Raw genomic sequence first — 22,819 nt, forward strand, 5'->3', positions numbered from 1 at the left:
GGATCAAGGAATATCCCCACTATGTTACCTGGATCAGGCCCCGGTCCAAAAATCCCACCCAGAAAGCCTCTTCTATGTTTCTGGCCAGAGAAGGCCTTCAGAATGTAAGTTGTTGTGTCTGAGGGAACGTAAAACAAGATGTAAGAGCTGCATTGTTTTTTCTGCCCCTCTTCCGCAGGTCCATAAGGAAGAGCCAGTCTTCTTCTTGGTCAAGATCTGGTGCAATTAGCAACACAAAAGTTCCATCTTTGCCCTCCCAAATGACAGACGCAATGTCTCTGAAATGGGAAGACTCCACTCACAGGAACACATTTCAAAAGGCTGTAATATATACTCCTTGCTACTCTAAGCTACCTCTTTATCCTCATTTGGGGTTTCAAGCACCACTGGACCTACAGACCTATAAGGTCGATGCATTTAGGGAATCCAAGTATGAAGATTAAATCTGGCAACTTTCTAGATCCCTAGAAGTATGAGAGATTTTTGCCCATTCTCCTTTGTCCCTAGCAAACAACTCAAGGCCTGGCGATTTTGATCCATAACTTTTAGCAGAGTAACCTCTTCACTTTGTTCTGAGCATCACAGTGAGTATAAACTGCATTCAACATTTAAGCATTAAAAGTTATTTCCTTTTAATGCTAAAAATTACAACAAACTTTCCCTTTTTTTGAGTATCTGAGACTGCGAAAAAAATTTTCTTCTGTTGCCACAATACTTCCGTATTTTTCAGTAAAAAGCTTAGCTCTTCTGTATATATCAATATGCCCTATTATCCACAGCTAGATTTCATATGACATATGTTGTGGTAGTCAGAAGTTTCATAAAGAAACTGACTTTGAAATAAAGTAGCTTCCCCATCAACCCTGTCACATCTTGCTTTAAAAGTATTTTGTTACTTTCTAACCCTTTTCCCCTGTGATTAAGTGCATTAGTATCCTAATGAAAATGCATTCTGTTTATTGCCCTCTTGGGAAGTGGGAGGTCATCACACCAAATGCATAAATTGTCATCAGAGACAGTCCGAGCATAATTGCAATTTTGCTGCTCCATGTTTGCTGCACTCAGGGTCCGTCAAAGTCCCCTGAAACATGCGCAGATTCTAGTAATTAGCATAGAGTCTGCCTGGGACCACAGCATTGATGAAATATTTCAGAGTTAATCACACTTTGTAAACACTGATTTATATTGACTACCTTTCTCCAGACTGATGTCTCCTCATTAAATATCACATTAGTGGATTGCAGGATTGCACAAAGGCTCAAATGCTCAGCAACTGCTAATTCAACAGGAAGTAATACGTAAACCACTTATATCTATTGAAAATTGGTTAAGTATTTATGATAAAGAGGTCTGCATGGTGCAATATATGCAAGACAAACCCATCAGAAATCTCTCACTAAATTAGCATTGTAACTTAATGCATTTTTGCCAATAAAACCAACAGACTTTGCACAACCTTAACAGGGCTGGACAAGCTTTATTCATTTAGAGCATTATTGTATGGCTGAATTAGTAATGCTTGCAAAAAGAGTGCATAATCAGGACATGTCTGATCGCTCTGGAGTCTTGCATGCACAACTTACAATTTGAATTGGGCCCTTCAGTTCCTTGCTAATAAGAAAAACACTGCTTAATATTATAGCACTCAACCTTCTGTCCTTGCAGGTCAGATGAATGGTACGGGGCTGGTACACAGACCAGATCCCATGCACAAGGTTGGCATGCAAAGTTAACTGGTGCTCGCTGGATCTGGACATATGCTGGCCTGGCCCCACAAGCTGGATCCAGCCTCAAAATCTAGCACACACTGCCATGTCATCCAGCCAGCAAGGCTCCTCACAGATCAAGACATTTGCCTTCAGGGGAGCAACAATGAACATTGCCACCAAGTTTCTAGACCTGTGGGGAGACCCAAGGGGCAGAAGACATGGCTTTAGGGGCTGGATATGGCCTGAAAGCCAGAGTATCACTGGCTTATTATGTGCAGGCAATATGCAGTACAGTAAATTATGGGGAAGTCCAGAGGACTTCTTTCTGATAACAAAGATGGTAAAGAATATTTTGGGACCAAGGAGAAAAAGGATGTGGGGAATAAGACCTTGCCCCAAGGTCTACACCTTCCTTTCAGGCTGAACTACCTCCCTCCAATGAGATGTCTCCACCATCAGGCAATACCTGCTTTACAAGCACTTCAGAAACATTTAACTACAACATTATGTCATATAAGTTCTTATCCTTGCTCACAGAAAATGAAACAGAGGATCAGGAGAGGCTCAAGGTCAAAGAGAAAGCCAGGAACAGATGCAGGATTTATATTCAAAACTTGCTAACTAATAATTCTGCACGCAAAACACTAACCACTGATTCCCTTTGTAGAGCAGCTAGTAATTTTCTGGATGAATTTAGAAAAAATTACTATCTTTATGTAAAAGTGCAGGTGTAGATGCTGAAGTGAAGTGGGGTTGAACACTGGGAGACTGGGTGAAGAGAGTAATTTTCCATGGCATACAGTTCTAATTCATTATCCTGAAGGTTTCAGCTATATTGAAAACCTTGGGAAACAGGACTAGACGAAAGAGAAGTGTGTAAAGACTGTTGCACATAGCTGTCGTGCCACAAGAGTGACAACTGATTGTCTCAAAATGTTTATCAAGAGGGCAAATAAATAGGGTTATATGGCAACATTATTCCAATCACTTAGAATCCAATAATTTGGCAAAATAACGAAGCTTTCTTTATCCATTTAAACTGTCTTGCTTTAATAAATCATTTTCTATATCAGAAGACTGATCTTAATTTCTCTGCTGCAAGTTCAGAGCATCTGTGATGAAGTCAATGGAGTTACCCTACTCAGGATTTACTTCTATAGTGAAGATCAAAATCTCTCTTGGTTGCAAATGAATGAGGAAATCACAATTTTAGCAATAAAGAACAATACTTTAAAATGTGTCCAGAGTGTAAATGTTGTACTCAGAATCAGACAAGTCATCTCCATTCCATACACAGTCACATTAGTCTACTGAACGTCTCTGTACATAGGCTTAGGTTACTCCTGAGCTGTCCTTGAAGCCTCCTTGAATTTTGTTGTTCTATAAATGAAAGTATATTATTCTAAAAATGTGCTGTCCCAAGCACCCACTAACATTATTACAACTATTTTGGTAACAGTTCAAATTTATTGCACCTTGCAGATCATAAGGTCCCTTGTTTTTCTTCAGTGTACTAAAAACCGTGGAAAAGACAAAACTGTTTTCTGCAAACACTTAGCTAACTCCACAGTTCAGTGTTGCATATATATGCTAAAGGCCATCAGAATTTAGGAGGATGTTTTATCATTCTCTGGTCCAGATTAGCGAGACAATGCTAGCGAGCGAATTGGGCAGCTACTACTAGCATAACTTGAGTTTGCCCCATTCTGTCAATAGTTGGAGAGGTAGCGGTGTTATACAAAATCAACATGGCAGCTCAGGGTCTTTAAACTGGGCTGACAAGAGAAATAGAGCAATTTATAATATCTCCTGGCTGGTTTGCAGAACGAAGTGGCTTCTGATTACTTATTTCAAAGTCTTTTGTACAATTAGTTTGCAGGCAATATAATTTTCTCACTTACTCCTTAATAGAATCTTGCAGTGAGCTGGCTAATAGAATAACAGGGTATATGTAAAACTCCTGCCTGAAATGCCAGTGGATAATTTGTATATTCCTTTCAGTAGCTTAATGGACTTTTACAGTTTGGCAGTTAAAGGGCTGAATAATGTAAATTAGTATGACGTTTCAAAATAAAAATATATGTCAAATCCTCACTTCCCACACACAACTGCCCTGTATTGCAATAATGCATTGGGATTTATATCAACCCTGAGTTCCTTTTCTTTCCTCTCACACAGAAAAATGTTTATTTTAAAGCATCTGCTTATTTTGCTAATGGTTTTAATTTTATTAACTGGGCCAAAAGGCATGAAAATACAAATGACATGTAGGGCATTACAAGGGAGATGTATCCATCAAAAAAAATTATGGTATTTGATCTTGAGTTAGCAATTAGAACGTTAAAGCATAAGTACATAATCTGTAGTCTGCCTGCTTTTAAATGCTTGGAGAGACAGCTTTTTTTTCACATGGCTCATTTTTTTCCATAGGTAAAAATACCACATTTTCATCTTAAAGACAGAGATACCTAAAATAAAATAAGGCATTAGGGATTCCCTGTATGACACATGGGCCCCAAGAGGAGCTTGGAAATTGATGCAGCATGGTATTTGGGGAATGAGTTGTTTTCTCAGTCTGGGTAAGTGAGTGGATATCACTGAGATCCTGGGACAGTCTTGGCAGCTACTTGTGCAAAGCGGCAGGTTAAGAAGTTTGGACCCTGAAAGTTCAAAGCATAGAAGGTAAAAGGTGACTATACTAAAAATGCAGGGCCCTTATGCAGTAGAACCCTATTAGAAATCTGATCTGAAAGATTAAAAGTATTAGTAGTGGAAAGATGGCTCTGGGAATAGGTCCATTACTGTGTAAGAGGAGGTATGGAAGAAGGTTGGTAAAACAGGTTCTTCTGGAAACAGTGAGGATCATTAGTCCCTCATTACTAAATAAGGGACAAAATCCTTGGCAATTATTTCATCAATAGATTTCAAACTTCATTGCAAAAGGATTTCTCCCCTTTTTAAGGATGCAGGAATAAAGATAAAGTGGCTGGCAGAATCCATACATTCTATTTACGGCCGATCTGGGACTAGAAACCAGGTTTTCTTGGCTCCCACAGTAGTGCTATATCCACTGTACCATGACAAAAGGCCCAGGAGGAGGGAAAGGGCTATCCAGGGGGGTGACATGATACAGTCACTGCCACTGCCACCACAGCCAGCTGCATCTCCTGAAGCCAGATCAGGAAGCAGCTGTGACAGGAATGCATGCTCTTGCCATTGCCCTTCCCAGTCCAACCCTGCATACGTCTCCTGGAAACAAGAGGCATACAGGGCAGGTGGAACTGTGCCGTGTGCCTCTGTTTTCAAGAGACACACTGGAACTGAACTGAGAAGCAGCTACAGGAACACACAGCTAAAGGCACACCTGCCTGCATTACATTATGTATGCAGGCACGCTGACTCTGCTGCAGCTCTTCCATGTTCAGTTCAAATGTGCCTCCTGAAAACAGAGGTGCCTGGGGCAGTTTCACCCTAAGAGGGCAACAGCCTGCAGACAGATGCTGCTGCCACCAGGCGCAGCTGTCCCATGCATCTCCATTTTCAGAAGATGTGTTGAAGCTGAACCAAGAAGAGTTGCAGTAGAATACCTGCTTGCATATCGTAGTGCAAGCCGGCATGTCTTTCTCTTGCAGCTGCTTCTCAGTTTGGCTCTGACCTGTCTCCTGAAAACAGAGGTGCACAGGGCAGTTTCACACCACAGCAGTGGCAGAAGTGGCATCCCACTTGAGAATTACTAATCTGAATTGTGGGCAACCCCAAATTTTTGGTGCATGGAAAGGCAGCTCACTCCAACGACAGACAGTAAATATCCATAAGTCTGGGTCTGTAAGAATCAGCAGTTGACCAAGATTTTGATGCATTTCTTCAACTGTCAAAAAAATGGCAGCACAAGAGAACTCGCCTGTGAGCCACATACCACATCCAAGTTCAGGTATATCCAACCCAAATGTTACTCTATCTTCTGTCACCCTGCTTTACCTTTTTCTTTTAAAATATAAAGTAATAAAAATATAATGAAACTACCTGAAAGAAAAAAATCTGCTTTTAAGGGAAAAAGTAATTGATTACATTTTAAAAATAGAGAATGGATTATAAAAGCACTTAGCAACCATAGTGATGAGCATAGTATAAGAATCTGAACAAAACAGAATACTTTTAGAGAATTCCAGGACAGCAGGATGCTTGAAGAAGTAAATTGGCTAATTTAGGAAGAGAGAGAAGGAAAAAGTTTTCATTGGATTTGAAAATGCATTTGAATTTTGCAGGCCCTATATAAACTGAACAGAGGACCAAACAAAATTTGCTCATTCTTGCAAACCATTCAGCTGAATGTAGAACTCAACTCAATACAAGTCAGAAGGACTGTTTGTATGAATAAGGTTAGCAAGTTTTAAGTCAACCAGGATATTTTAAGCTTAATTCTAGGGCTAAGTGCAGACAGTCAAAAAGCCCACTGAATTGATCAGTCTTTGCAGGTTAATCTAAGCTGCAGAGATTGAACCCAGAAGCAAATGAAAAGACATTCACTTTTGATTCAGGAAATGTAGCCACATGCCTTCATTGGCTCAAACCAGAAGCTGGGGAGTGCTAGAAAACACCTGCCAGCCACTGCCAAAGGGAAGAGAGCCTTCCAAGAATTTCCCCCCACCCTGCCTGCTGGAGCTGGAGAATTTCCCCCCACCCTGCCAGGGCAGATCGGGGGAGGTAGTGGCACTGAATTCATAAAAGCTTGAACAAGAACCAAGAACAGGACCTTCTCTGAAAAATTATAACTGAATAACTATAAAAGCAGCCTACGCTCTGTATTCACTTGCTCTTCCTAATCCCCTGAGGTCTCTGGGATTTGCAGTCCATAATACCAGCAACAGGACTCTCAGGGCTGCTCATCACTTCCTCTTCCTGCTTCCAGGTTCCTCTGGGATTTGTAGTCCACAATCGCAGCCAGCACAAAGATTTTAGCAGGCCAGCTCTGTACTTAGGGAAAGATGAGTTGAACCCTCCTCCCTGGTCTCAAGCCCCGCTGGAGTTTGCCGGGGGAGGGAGGAGGGTCCATTGAGGCTACTACTGAGGCCAGTGAGCCAGCACTCACTGCTCCTTGCTAGGGAGCAGAGGGGTAGGAACACAGCCCAGCCCAGGACTAGAAAGCATATGGGGATGCTGTGGGAGTTTGATTTAAATTAAACCCAGAAGAGGTCTGGGACAGAAGTTTCATTAAGTGGTTTGACCTAAATCAGTAAAGTCTGATACTACATTCAGCCAGGTTTATCTTAAATCAGTTTCAGCCATTTTGAAACTTGTTTATGTGAACTGAACTTCTATTCTGCTACAGGTTTAAACCAGTTTCTGATCACTTAAACCAGTTTATGTACAACTTCTGTCCCTAGCCTAGTTGACAAATTCAGTACCTCATCCAGGCTTCTACTTCACCTTAATGATGTAGGAAGTGCCTAAATTCAATTATATGCTATTTGAACCTAATTTCGCCTGCAATTGACATGTCCACAAGTTTTCACACGTTTGACAGCAGGAACAAAACTGTTATTAGAGAATGTTTTATAAATTTGACCTAAATGGCTTCATTTTTGTAGGTTTCTAAAACCATGTATGTATATACCAGTGGATTTTCCCTAACACTAGAATTTGCTTTCCTGTTAAATGTCTGATTTTGAAATATCTCTACATGGCAAGTCAAGGATTTGGCAACAGTACTTAGTTTGAAAACTATTAAACTCATTACATTTCAGTTTAAAAAGGACCATTATTGCACTGTAGAAGAACTAAAAGCAATGTTTATCACTTGTAAAATGCAATTTTTCAAATGTTACTGTTCTGCTACCAGCAGTCCACGCACATGCAGGTTGGAGAAGAAATTATAAAGATCCTGTTTGGTACTGTTTTACATGAAATGATTGGGTCAGCTGCCTGATGTACAGTTGACAGATACCCACCATGAGAAAAAGCATTACAAGAGCCATGGTAGGACCAATACTACAAGGTGATAAGTGCCGAAGAAGTATCACATATTCTTGACTTCAAATCACAGTAAACTCATCTCCTCAGCAGTCATGGCAGAAAGGTCTACGTCACAAGGAACATGGAGACTCAATTGCACTCTCTCTCTCCCCTCTCCTCCATCCCACCCATCCACTAATAGTCTATCCACTGAACACACTGACAGAGAGACCGGAGGAAGGTTGCAGTTATCCTGCTAAGTTTCCGTTCCACAGCTACACAGTGAACTTCAGTCTCTAGGACTGTCAATCTAGCAACTTCCACAAAAATAAAAAATATATAGAAAAATGTTTAAAAACCACTTGCTGGCTAAGACCTTGTGTCTTCTTTCAATCTAGACGGAGTTTTATAGGTGAGTCAGACATCTTCAGAAATTCAAGTTTATGGCAGCAATACAGAACCAGCCCTAATTATAAAGGCACCGACAGGTGCCACTGTACCCAGCACTATTAATAAACCATGTCTCTTTTCTAGTGTTTCTGATGGGTTTTAAACAGCCACGCCAAAATCAGAATCCTCATTCCTATTCTCCGGTAAGCTAAATGCAGTGTATAATTTACAAGGCTATAAAGGAAACAGGGATAGTAAAAATGATAGAACCACCAGTATCCTTTTAAACTTCTCTCTGTTCTCAGATTTCAGCGTGTTTATATTTTATTGTCTCATCCTGTTTTGCTGCCATAGTTGCACAATGACATTATGAGGAGATGGAGGGATGTGTAGGAGGGAATTAAAAATACCTTCCCAAGATTTTGGTTGACTGATGGGCTCAGAGGAATCTGGAGGGAGACTCCATCCTTGCTTACTTAAAACATTTTTTAAAGAAATGCTGATGTAAAGGCTTTTACTTATATAAGGAAGGTGAATGATTTAATCGGGTAATGATAGATTCAGGTGACACAGAGTGTCAGGTTCACTGGAGGGCTGCCATCTTTGCACCAAAGCCAAGATCCACAGACTACTGCACCAAAGCTTCTAGTCTGCCCCTACCTTCCTATATGAGATGTAAACTTAGATGTTGAAAAGCTGTATAAAATCTGTCTTTGTTTCCATTTCTTAAAAAAATCCTGTGCCGTGTCATTGCAGATGTAGCCAGCTGCAAGGTGTGTCAATTAACCTTTAGGAACCACTCAGGTCATGTGTAAACCAGAACCAAACTTTGTCATAGATTTTAAATGTCACCTTATCTGAATTTACATAACCAGTTCTACCTTTCCTGATTACCTTGCTGATTAAAAGAATATGTTTACTGTAAAGCATTTGCGAATGTGCAGATTAAATTGGCTCAGCAATGGGTAAATACTGCACTTAAAAGAGCCCTAGAAAAATGGAATGCTATAGGGATAAAAACAACTTTGCATAACTCAAAAGGTAAAAGAGATGATCCAGTCCATGAGCATTGGTATATAGCTTGTAGTTCGAACAAGGTGTGATGTGTACTTCAGGAGCTACACTACAGCAGCCCAGAGAAGCTGAAGGCTTTTAGGTAGTGAACATAAAATGAGATAGCGGTCTCAGTCCAGTTCTTAAAGACCATAACTACTCACATGATGGAACATTTTTTGGCTACCCGGGCTGATATGTACCAGGACTGATGCACTCAGGATTAAGGTACATAAATGAGACAGCACCACGTTTCTATTGTCTCACTAGCCATGCATTACCCAACCTGTGAATAAGTGGAAGACTGCAGTCTACTGTGCTGTTCATCCCATGTTTTTTTGTGTCTGTTGGGAGTTGTGGGGGGAAGCAACCCTGGAATCACATGACTGTATCTGCAAATATATAAATTTGAGTGGCATCAACTTAATTGTTGGCCAATAGGAAATAAAGTAAACTGTGAAATCTTTGTAACAATCTTGCTACCCAGCTGTTGGCTCAGCAATTGGTTGTTCTTTTCATGTTGCATTTTCATTCTAGGTTAAGGACAATAGTCACTAGAGTTTTCTACTTCATTTAGGCAGAAAAAAAAGGACAGAAAATACTTGAAAACTTTTAAACCTCATGGGGCCAATCCTGCCCTTATTGAAGACAACAGGACTTTTGCCGCTTTTTGGATGAAACTTTTGTTGAGTTAGAAGCACAGAGCAACTACATGTTTTTAAATGAAAAGCATGTATTAATTAGATTTTGACATGATAGTGTAAATAAAATCTATGAGATACAAATTTACATTGAGCTATTGTTACAAAATATATAGGACATGAAACACAGTTAGAGGCTCAGGCCAAGACCTTTTCACAGAGCTGAATCTAAAAATCTTGTTCTGTATTTCTATATTTTAATGAAATCTTTGAGTTTTCTAGATACTATGGAGCACAGCAAAAACTGTGGAGAGACCCTAAAAATCAGTGGACCATGACTATTTTTAGCAGTTGCTATTTTCTACTGTCCCTGATGTTAAGCCAGTTTTGGGAAGGATTTGGCTGTGTGTGTATTTCTGTGAGACGTTTGCAATCAGCCGTCACGTAAATTATACAAGAAGCAACCTAAGAGCAGCAGCTCTGTGAGCATTAGGCCGAGCAGAGGGAACATCCAGTTCTTCAATCTCTTAGGTGATTCAAAAAAACAGGTGGGCAGACTTCATTAGATTCTACTCAGACCTGAAGGGATCCTCATGGTGTATACTAAGCTGTGATTTTTTTCAATTAATTAATTTTTTCAATTAAATAATTATTACAATTATTTCCAATCAATGCTGATGCCATCTTTATTCCAAACTATTTACATGTATTTTTCAAAAGTCAGAGGTTTGTGAGCTATCTGCATGAAAAATGAATAAAATATTTAGCAAAGGAAGCTGTATATTGCTTTCATCCTCTCGTAACTCAAAATTCTTAACATTTCCTCACATTTTAGTACTAAATTAGCTGAAGATTATGCACCGTTTCAGCCTGAAGAGTTTTGCCTTTTTTTAAACAAAACCTTTCCATCTGAAAATGTGGAATTATCACCTAGTAGTTACTAAATACTAGTAAACTTTTGTAAACACAGTATATGTCCCTTTGACCATTTGAATGAAGGTAAAACTTACTCTGTACAAACAGCCAGGCCAGAGTAAGCCCTAGGCAACACAACAGTCTCTTTTGAGGGTTGAAGTAAATTTTCTGTGGTGCTGGCTATCTTCACAAGTGTGAATGTCTCATTTTCGGTCTCAATATGCTCTTCTGAAGAAAATGGAAAGAACTCCCTTGACTTCAATGAAAAGTGTATCAGTCTCTTAGTGGGCAAAAAACTGACTTCATGACCTGAGTGCATCAGCCCAACCTTACACCTGCTGAAGTCAATGGGAGTTTTGCCAATAACTTCAACTGAGAAATGCTGTGAGCTATAATGTGAGCTCACTTAGTAGTTTATGAATAGTAACTTAGGGAAGTCTGATAAGTAACATGCAGCCTTTTACACAGAAACCTATGTTTAATTCCCTAACAGAAATGAAATATTATCATTTGAAAAAAATAATTCTTTTATTTCGGATAAGCAATTCTTACAAATTCCTACAAGTTTTTGTTTCTTATTTATGTCCCTCTTTGTATCTGCATATCTTCTTATTTATTCTTATTTAATAATGAACTAAAACTGTTTATACCAATGTATAAACTGCAATATGAAAACATGAACTCAGAGACCATATAGTGAAAAAGTAACTTCAAGAATATTTTGGCTAAATTCTGTCCTTTGTGGAAAATGACTACCAAAAAATCAAGAAGAGATATCCATACATGTTCAAATGCAAAGCCATCTCAGCTTACTCCTCCCCTAAACTATAAAGGGCATCTTTGCCTTAGTTACTTTAGGTCACTTACGTCCTATAGTTTGATCCACCCAGATGCTCAATTTTCATTATCTTAGTACGTTTTGAAAGTACTCAACACTTTCAGCTTGGACCTCTGGGCTAGGGAGAGAAGTTATACATGAACTAGTTTAAGTGATCAGAAACTGGTTTAAACCTGTAACAGAACAGAAGCTCGGTACACGTGACCCTGGCTGGGGTCTGGAGCCATGGAGGGGAGATAAACCCCACTTCCCCTGAGTACAGTTTGCCCTGCTCCTAAACTTGCTTAAAGTTACTGCTGGCTGCAACTGTGGACTACGCATCCCAGAGGTACCTGGAAGAGGAAGAGGAAGCAACCCTGTACAGTCCTGCTCCTGAGATGCTGGACTACAAATCCGAGAGACCTTGGGAGCAGCGGGAAGAGGAAGTGCGAGAGATCTGTGCTCTAGCACCCCACAGTTTCTGGCCTGAGCCGCTGCAGGTATGTGGCTGCATTTCCTGAATAAAAGGTAAATGTGTGTCATTGTTTTTCAGTTTAATCTTTGCAACTTAGACTAACTTGCAAAGACTGAATTGATTCAGCCTCAGTCTTTTTGAGTGTCTGTACTTAGCCTTAGTCAATAACATTAATGAAGACAACCCTGTATGTTAAATGAAGGTGGCATCTTTCTACCCCTTCCTTGATTTCTTTTATTTTTGCTTTTCCATTCAGTGCTTTTATTTGCCACGTTGCATATTTTTCTTTGTCATTGTGCAGTGACACCTGCTGATGCACTTAGTACTGTATCCTTCTTGAAAGCTTCTGCTCAGCTGCCAGCTTAAGTTGTATGGCCAAATCCAAGTTGCTAATCTGGAGAACGATGTTCTGTCTTGTACTTCAAGGCCCAGAAATTTGCTGTCTATGGTATAGGGTAAAATTGTACGCTATTCATTAATGCCGGAAGTCAAGGTTTTATTCAGTTACAGGGTTAGCTTCTTTATTTCACAGTGAAGACAGAACTAAAATAATGGTGTATCTATTTGGTTTGTAAGATACTTATTGCACAGTAATTAAAGGTTCTTTATGAAAACCATGTTCATTGAAGTTTAGTAGCTTCAAAATATCTATTACTCTACTGTATAAACTGTTGAACCTTCCTGATAATGTTTTTGAAGGTCAAAGGAAATTATCTAACTCAAAAGGTCTGATTTTTATGAAGCCAAGGCCTGAGGTCTGTGTGCATGTGTAATTACTGTAACTGCACTCAAACTGACTACGTAATGTACAAATGAATCTAAATAAGTGTACACTAACTCTGCAAACAAAGTGGCTTCAAACTTCATAACAACAATTAAAATCCAATGTTCCTCTTTTGAAAATTGTAACAAACAGTTGCAACCTCATTAATATACAATGGCTGTTTTATATTAGCATGGGCCCCAATTCAGAAAAGCTTTAACTTGATTAACTTTAATCGCATGCTTAAGTCCCTTTGACAACAATGTAACACCAGAAACAATCTTAATAATCATTTGGTATCCACCTATACAACAGTAGAGCTGTCTGATGTTACAAATATTGTATTTCTCATGCTACTGAAAATGTGTTTAATTGATTTTAATAGCAATTTTGCCTGAGTAAGAAGTATATAACTAAGCCCATTGTATAGCTCTAAGTAAAAGCTTCCAGGTGGAAAAGACTGGGAAGCCTAGTGGAAGCCACTACTCAGCCTACTGAGGAAAGGGAACATCTCAAATTTCTGTAAAAAAAGGACATACCTAAATGCCTGGCCACCAGCAGGCTGCAGAATCAGCAGCAGCATCCTGCTTTCCTCAGCAACAATGCAAGGACTTTGGCGGAGAAGAGAAGTGAGAGGGGAAACTAAAAAAAAATGGGTGCAGGGACTTTTAACAGTTTTATAGAAGGGCTCAAGAACACAGCTAGGAGTGGCTAAATCAAAACAATGCTCCACCAAATTTACATTAGATATGTAGTTATACAGTCAAGAAACTTAGGTCAGTATTTTCAAATAGGGGTGCCAGAAGCTAAGAAAATACACCCAAATTTAAGCTCTCTGGCACATGTGTCTTACTTTTCAAAGACACTGACTACCTCATTGTGTTCAATGAGCTTTTCCAGGTGTTTGGAAACTTTGAAATATCAAGCCACTCTTGCTGAAGAGTTAAATTTGGGTCTGGGTGCTAGACCTTAATTTAATGTGACACTATATTCCAGAAGAGGCTGGGATTGGCCTCACATTCTTCAAACAAAACATCTTCAATTTGACTTGAGAAGATGAGATCTAAATGAAAGTAAACAGTTATTTTCTTTATGTTGGCTTCCTGGGTAAAACCAGTGGACGTGCAAACTATCACATTTGTATCGTTTAATGCTGAAATACATGGTGGCTTTTGACAAGCATTAGAAGCAGGTTTGTAATGCGGATTATAGGACCAAGACTGAAGCTCACTAACTTATTTCACGTAGAATGTTATCTGAAAGATATTTGGTGAATCTGGTTAAGGCTGCAGTAGGGTCTTAGAGGTGAAAGGCCAGGGACTAATCCACTGATGCACACAAAACACTACAGCATTACATTTTGTTTCATTTCTAAATGGATTAGAGCTTTAACAAAAATAAACTGGATTTCGCCAACCACTGAAGTGCCATTTTACAACTAGGAGCAAAGTATGCAGCAAGATGCTTATGCACAACAAGGGTAGGTTCAAGGAGGCCTACTCAAGAAGTAGCCATGGCAACCTTCAGAAAACAACCAGTTTTCTTAACAGCAATTATTTATCCATGTCCCTGAGGATCTCCTGCTGAGGAAAAAAAAAGTCCAGAAACCTGAAGATGCGTAGGGTGCCACACAGTTTTGCCTACTTTGACAGTCAAAATAGAAATGCTTGTGGGCTGGACCTGACAGTCCTTTAGCTCAGACAGACCTCCCGCATGAAGGCAAAAGGAGTTTTACATGAGTCAAGTCAGTTGTGCCAGATACTGGAAATATAAAGAGTTCATGGGAGAGAGGAGGAAGAGGAGTCACTGGGATTACACCGTTTAACACAGCCAGAGAAAAGTGTGAACAAGCACTAACCTTGAATTGTCCTCTTGAAGAAAGCCTTGCAGGCCTCACAGGAAGCCACCCCATAGTGGTACCCTGACGCAATATCACCACACACCAAACACAGTCTTTTGGGCATCGAGTTCAGCATATATTCACACTTGGTCTGTGAATCTTCAGCAATGGTACTGGAGCAGTCGTCATATCGTTTCCTGACTGGCACGTTGCCTCCAAGCCCCGTGGCGGAAGGGTAGAGGGGTGGCGAGTCCAGCCCATTCTGATGTCCATTCATGGTTGAACTATAGCTCCCACTGGCGTCTGAAGAGCCACCAGGGCTGTGGTGGTTGATGCTGTCCGTCAAAGAGGCGGGGCTTGATGGTTCCGTCTTGATATATGACGAACAGCTAGAATCAATGTGTCGGTCTTTGCTTGACATTCTGCAGAGAAGCCTGCATTGTGGAAGAGAGGAGAAAAGATTCTGTGTATTAAAGACCGTGCTCTTTAAGACTGCTCTGCAAGGGCTAGGGACCGCACATCATTCATTCGTTAGTCAATACCTCTTGTTCTACATGAAGGTAATCAGCATAATGGCATGACAGAGCTTTATCAAAGCTTCAGACAGGCAGTAAACAAAAACTTTAAAGAAACCAAATCGTCCACTCCACCCTCCCCCTCCCCCTCCCCCCCCAATTTTTCCAACTTCTAGGCTGCATGTCAATTTCAAAGCAGCTCTCTAAATTCGGAATTTGTCAATTGGTGAGTCAAAGAATTCAAAACCCCATTTGGTTGCTAGAATGCATTTCATTTTCTCCCCCTGCAAAACTCCTTGCATAAATTCTACCTTCAATGAAATCAAACACTTCTAAGTTTGAACAGATAAATGTTTTGCTTGGTAACAAATGTTTATCATCATATTTCAGTAAAGCATGACTGCACTGTCTATTGATCTGACCCTGGAATTCAGGAATAACTCTCCCACTCACTTTTTTTTTTTATTAAAATTGCTGCATTATATATAGCTATTTAGTAATGGAGTAACACATCATCTTGAGATTCTAACAAATAATTAAGGCTGGACTCCAGTTTCACAAAATCTAAGTAGAATGATTCATCAGCTCTGGCTGCAATTACTTTTTAGCCATTATCCTCAGACTAACCAGTAATAACTATGCCAGTACCCCATATATCTAGAACTCTATAGGAGTTGACATTTTACATGTTACATTCTGGGTAAAAAAAAATGGAGGAAATGGATAAAAGTTTTGTCTTTCAAAAGGTGAGATTCTTAACTGCCCTATTTCTTAATTCTTGCCTTTTCAGAGTTGAAAGCAGAGTAACAAGACTTTTACTCCATACTCCCTGCCCCACACACCCACAAAAAAAAATCTATTTCTTTTCTGCACCCAAAACTAAACTGTCCTTTTTCTTTTATTATCTGGAAAAGAATAGTAACTGGGAAGTTTCTGATCAGATATTACCTTTCCTGTGTGCAGCTGTAATTATAAAACCACAATAGTAAATGGCTTGCTGAGCAAAGCCTTTGACACTCTTCTGAGAAGCTGCTAATGTACAGATGACAGTCCTGAGCAACTCTCCAGTGACTTTTTCTAAGCAGAAATACAACCACTACATAAGTTCACTCAAATTACTGTGATTCTCTCTCCGAGGGCACTATGAGATCTTTTGAAAGGTGCTCCAAGGTGTGAGGAAATTAAGTAGGTGAATGTCACTGCCCGGCCCCCATTGCCCAGCCCCTCTCCAAGGAGTTAAAAATCATAATAAATGAATAGAACTAAATAAAATAAATAAATAGATCATGGCCCCTCACTAGAAAAATCCATCTAGAGCAAGATGTCAACACAACTTTGGGTGTAGGTGTCCCTAGGGCATTGGTTAGCATCTCTTCACAATGGTTAATTTTACTCTAAAAGACAAATTCCACGTGAATATGAAAAACAACCTGGCTGAGGTTTGGCAGGGGGTTTTTCCCCTCTAAACTTAAAATCAATATTTATTTGGGGTTGGGCAAACAGGAGGAGCGAGTATTGTGTGTCAGTGGAGCAGCTAAGGAAATGGGAAGGTTAAAACCGTGAAAATATCTTATGGCTCTGGACCATCTGCTTGTGCTGTCCTTTCCTCAAGAACTAGTGGGGGGGAAGAAATCCCCTTGCCAGCCTGCACTAGTGCATGCCTTTCCTTTTGCACCTGCTGCCTTGTACCCGTCACTGTTAATGAGTGCCATAATTAATAGATAGCTCTCTCTTGTCTCTCTACTTGCACTCTGGGCTAAGCACTTTTCTCAAGTCAACGTTTGAAAGAAAGCGGGTCGGCACTGACTTACAGCAGCTCTGCGAATTCCTTTTAATTTAGAGCACTTACACCACCACTCCACTTATTACCTTATAATTACTGGACTGCTCTCACATACATTATGATCTTAGACTAGAGTTAGAAGTTATTAGGGTACTAAAACATGGTGTCTCTCTGTCTCTCTCTCTCTCTCTCTTCCTCTTTTTTGTGACACTGAATTTTATATTGCTATGATTAAAAATATCAATTATCTCTTTTGCAATCTACCAACTGGCGGGTTTTTTATTTCTCCGTGCTGGTCCTGAGGCCTTTGTATTGAATACAAGCACCTGGTCTTTCTGTCACCAGCTTTTTGTTGAGATTCCTTATGTCAAGTCTCACCATTACAACCACAGTGTGTTACTTCATGAACTCGAGTCTATCGACGCTGGGCTTGTGGTACATTCTTCTCTTTCTGAATCCTACAGGTAAATTTTCTCTAGGTAATGGAATAATTTATGAAGGTACACGTACTAACGTCACCCTTCCATTCCCAAAGCAATCATTTGCTTACTTCAGACTAAGTCAACAACTAATTAGTTGTCCAGATGCATGTTATCTTATCCAGTACAAAAGCAGGTCTCTCCCACTTGAAGCTGTCAGAACCAAAATTTAATCTGATTGTTTTATAAGATCAAGATCTGGTTAGGTAAGAGCCAGTCTGCTGATGCTTTTGAAGTGGCAGTTTCTAGTGCTAACCCACGTGTATCTGCTTTTGGCTGCTGTTTAAATGGTGTAAACTGGATCGATGCACATTAGGTGGGCGAAATTTAGTTCAAACATTAACCATTCCAAGGAGCCAAGAAAATTGCTTTTGCTCTCAGTGGATGAAACTTGCTGCACTCCTTGCAGCAGCAGCAGAGGCTATGTGCATGCTTGGGCTGTTGACAAGTGTGTGGAAAACAGGCACATGTTTTCTGCTGACTTTAGTCTTTGCTTTCTGTGTCGCTTCTGAACAGAAGAGCTGAAGAGCCATCTACACCTAAAACAAGTTGGGCCACCATCATATTGATCATTTGGAATAATGCCTAGACCAGATTTCAGTAAGAGACTAGTTCCCTCCTAATTATGACTTAGCTCATTACACTGAAGACTTCCTAGACACTATTGCATTATATTCTAAAACTACAGTTGGAGCTTAATTCTCTCTTCCTCTCTGTCTCTGAAATTCTACAGCTCTATTATTCAAGCCTGAAATATTCACAACTATCTATAAATTCAATTGTCAGCCGGTAGGTTTTATTCTAGACCTCACTTCAATCTAAAATTAGAGGCACTAAAATTCACATTAACTCTAAAAGGAATGTAGTGAATAAGACTTTATTTCAAAAGAACACCTTTTTGTCAGAAAGAGCTATTTTCAAGATGATGGCTTTATCTGCATTCAAAGAGAATAAGCCCAATTCCACATTGTGCTGTTAATGCAGAATTTTTTTAGGTCACATTGGATTAATAAAAATCTAAATTTAGTTAAGGTTTATGAATAGAAATAACACATGTCATATAAAAGTGTACTATATTTATTTTAAAGTCTTGGTGGGGTTGTTTTTTTCTTTATTGTTATTTTCAGGCAAATAGTTGATAGCTCTACTGGAGGTGGAGCATGCCCCTGTGTGCTCTCTCAGAGATCTCTCTGCTACTCAAGAATAAACAGGAGGCAAACACCAGCTTGAAGGCCAACATTACCTTCAGTCACCAGAAAAGACCCTCATTTGCTCTAACAAAACTTCCATTTCTGTATCCATGGACAATAGACTGTTAAGGCAGTGGGAAGCCTACTTTAAACTAAGTAAACAAAAAAAGTTCACACACACACTCACACTATAAACCTTCACATTTATAACTACAAGATACAGGAATCCATAATTTGAGTAAGGTTTAATAATTTGGTACAAACACTACTGGCAGAAGGTTATAGTAAGAGGATGCCACAAAACCAAATTCACTGCTTTAGAAAACATTTAAAAATACAGTAACCAATGTACTGTGTGCTTCATGTTCATGAAATAATTTTCGAATAATCGTTAATGAATCTGTTAATTACATTACATTCATATTTCTTCCTACTTCCCAGGCTAGTAACGATATTGATACTGCTGAGATTGGCTAAAGCGGTTCAATACCTTAGTGGAGTGCATAAATTAATTGGGCTCAATTACATAGTCATGGAGGAGAAAACCTTCCCATGCAAGTCAATGAAAGATTTTCCTATATCAAGGTCTGACCACTAGTTTAGAATATTACTTCTTCTTTCCTTCCTTCATTCTACCTGTTTTAAAGGGATATAAAACATCATATTATGAGTATACTGTAATTCTATTATTTATTACGGGTTTCCAAAACAGGACAAAAATCTGCATCTAGCAGAAGCAAGGAAACAATACTACCTTCAGAAGTGCTGTACAATAACTAAGCATGCATCAATTCATTCCAGCCATCAGAATGGTCCCCTTTTAAAAATAAAAGTAAAAATCAACATTTACGGAGTTTCCGCATAATGGTATGAGAAATCAGTTATTTTCTGTTCAAAGAAAAGCATTTCTTTGTTGTCATAGATGTCACAGTGTGTCATTACTCATTAATGGTTCACTTTTTAATTATAACCACTATAAATGGCCCTCAGCAAGACAGGTATTCTCACACACTAATAATTATCATTTTGCACTTTAATGTTGCCATCCTTCCAATACTTCCCAAAGTGTTGAATAAATTGCAACTGATATAGTCTCACAAAAGTCATTTTGTACATGTGAAAACCAAGGTATAAACAAAGCCTCAGCCTAAATTATACTCAGGCAGTGTGTGATGAAGGCAACTCTCCATAATGAAAGGCCCAGGTTTTAACCACAAACACCATCTTTTCTGTCATACACTTTTAGTAATATTGCACTGTTCTGTACCAGAATCAATAGACTGAAAACTGTGAGGCATGTGCCAGTGATTTCCTGTAGTTCACTTATCTGAATGTAAAAGGAAAAAGTATCTGCATGGAAGGAAACCAAAACGTTGCTTCTTGCACTGACACACAAGTCACCTCGAGACTCTCTCACCAGCTCTTGTTACAGAGCTGAGTTACAATTTCAGCTGAGCCACTTTACAATGAGCATTTTTTCTGCTTCAGCTAATTGCACTCTAGTAAAGTGGCAAAATGTGAATCACTTAGTAGAAAATGGGCACCAGCTGCTATTGTCAGAGAATGGCGATGCTGAAGAAAAGGAAAGCAACTGAATGAAGTGTCATGTCAGAAATCAACGGTGCAACGTGTGATTTGAGAAAACATGACTACTTTACAGAGACAGGGTGTCATTATGGCATCACAGTAATACGATGCTTTGACAACTGCTGGGTCTAACATATCATCATTGCATTAAGGTGCACTGGCTTAGTTGGGGGAAGGAACAGAAAGGATTTCTTCTTTTAATAAGAAATATCTTAAGGTCTGCCTGGTTAACCTAATGGATGAGATCATTAATTGCAATTGTAAGCACTCCTAATCCTTACCACCACCCCCCCAAAAAAAAACAACTGTTGTTACATATTAGGACTTTATTAACAAATGTCCATATGCAACCTAATCAGCAGTATTCAGTGCAAAGAATTAATAGCTATGATTTGTATATTGCTGTTCAAATGCTAAACTACTTTTAAAAATGTAAGTTTCTACTTCCTAATAATCTTTCTAGCAGTCTTTGCCATCCCATCTTTATCTGGGGAGATGAAGTAGGCAAACAGCTACTTTCCAAAGATGATGGCTCACAGCTGCTGACAGTGGGAGCTGTGGAAGCAGGGCATGTAGCCATCATCCTGCCATTAGTAATAGCCTATGTTATCTGGAGATGAGGAATTTGCAACCAAAAGTTCAAATTGTCAGTTGGTATCATGAGTCTGCATGCGACCTACTGAGTCATACCACAATGCTCATTAAAACAGGAGAACAGAAGACTACACAATCATTCAGTTTCAGTTCAAAAGCCAGTTTCCCAGGACACCCAACTTGTTTGAAAACTGCAAAATTTTCAAACTTAACTTATAAATATAACAATTCCCTGCCCTGCAAACTTAGGTAGAATTGTTTTAATCGATTTTTCCTCACGCCTTTTATTTCTGTAAGTAATCACCATTGCTTCTTTTCCATTACAAGTCGATTCCCTGCACTTCCTGGTTGATAAACTTTATTAACGGGAAGGAAATGGTCCTGCAATACCCCAGTGTCTTGCAAATTATGATTGTTGACAGCTTCTTCATTTAAGGATTAGATCTGATGCAGTAATGCATTACTCATGTAATTTATCCTTCACTCATTTGCTTGGACCTCTTTCAATTTAGGGTGAGCATCTCTTGTTTATAGCTCTAAATACTGTAAGTGAGCAACTGGCAAATCAATAAAACCGTTAAATACATAATAATACTATGTAATTACATACATGATGTTTTGCATAATTAACTGTCTGAGGTGTTCCTTCATCTAATGGATACTTACATAGTATAGAGTCACCTATAAGCCTATTCAATACACATGGTTTATATGAACTGAGATTATGCTTAAAACTCACAGTCTAATCATCTAAATCAGGCTTTGGCACTATACGAGAGAGAGATTTCCATTCCTGCCAAGTCCAAATCAATTCTTATGACATTACTTTATAACTAACGTGATATTTCACCAATGATGACTATCACCCTGATTACTTCAAAGTAATGGAATAATAGCAAAAATACACTTAGATTAAACAAACTACTGCTATTTAATCAATATTATTGAGACAAACTAAGTGTTTTAACAAGTCTGTATATATGCACTAATGTAGCTTTAATTAAATATATCCTTAGACATGCACAAGCTTTCTAGCATACAACCCACAGAGCTTAAAGATCCTGAGATTAATTTACTTGTGAAGCTGAAATTCACAGTGCTCGTAAGCAGCAAGATTTAAATTTTATCATACCACACAAGGACTTCTCTGTACCAGGCATTCCCTTGGGAACAAAAAGAGTCCTCAGGGAAGAAAATTAAATGACCTTGCACCTTTGAGCCAAGACACCAGGTGTTTGGTAAAGGGACAGGAGGACACTGTTACCTATTACACACTGGTTTCAAGAAACCTCCAAAAGGAAAGCAACCTACTTCCCCCCAGATACAGAAGTCACAAAACCAAGGTATACAGCACATATGCATGTAAAATGTATTTATCTGTTGCGGTCTCCAGTGCTACTAACAGGCCTCCTTGACAGTAAGATTTCTGCAGAAAAGAGACTCACCCTTTTCTACAAATTGCAAGTCTTTGAAATAGATATGGATCAATAAAGTTTTCTTGTGTTCAGACAATTCTGTTTTCAAGCACTCAAAAGTAAGGAACACCCTGAAGACAAACCAGCGTGAGAAATTGTTAACAGCTAAATGAAAATCCTTCCAGAGTGTCTGAAATCCCCATGAAAAAAGATACAAGTATGTTTCTATTTATTCATAATATGTACTAGGTTTCAACATACATTAACAAACTTCAGCAATCAAATAGTTAAGGCTGATACTTGATTCTTAATTTTCACTTTGGGGTGTGTAGAATAAAAACATGCTTGCTGTTTGAATTTACAATTGTGAGGCTATTCAATTGCTGTCCTTTACATTTTGTTTCCCGAGTAGTTTGCTAGTTTCAAACATGAAATTCTGTTCTTAATACAGTGCTTATAGGCTTCAACTAAGCTGGGAATCCATTGTTTAGGAACTGTAGAGACTTATATTAAAGGACTGTTGGTACTAACTACAAGTTATAGTGTAAAGGATGCAACATGTCTATTAGAATGGTAGTATGAAAATTAAGATCGGGGAAAGGCAGGCTTTTCATAGATTTCATAGACATTAGGGCTGGAAGGGACCTCGGGAGATCATCGAGTCCAGCCCCCTGCCCAAAGGGCAGGAAGTCAGCTGGGGT

General features: G+C 39.2%; 1 protein-coding gene across 6 annotated transcripts in view; it reads right to left on the reverse strand.

Annotated features, from left to right (window-relative positions):
- ESRRG (estrogen related receptor gamma) overlaps positions 1–22,819 on the reverse strand; it is a 520,671-nt gene that overhangs the window by 159,052 nt on the left and 338,800 nt on the right. For all 6 annotated transcript variants that reach the window (XM_019549476.1, XM_019549478.1, XM_019549477.1 and 3 more), the window contains exon 2: positions 14,574–14,989. In XM_019549476.1, coding sequence (XP_019405021.1) covers positions 14,574–14,989 — 416 coding nt within the window. The remainder of the gene's footprint in view (positions 1–14,573; positions 14,990–22,819) is intronic.

This window comes from Crocodylus porosus, unplaced genomic scaffold (assembly GCF_001723895.1).
Source record: "Crocodylus porosus isolate Cpor-Errol unplaced genomic scaffold, CroPor_comp1, whole genome shotgun sequence".
Taxonomy (NCBI): domain Eukaryota; kingdom Metazoa; phylum Chordata; order Crocodylia; family Crocodylidae; genus Crocodylus; species Crocodylus porosus.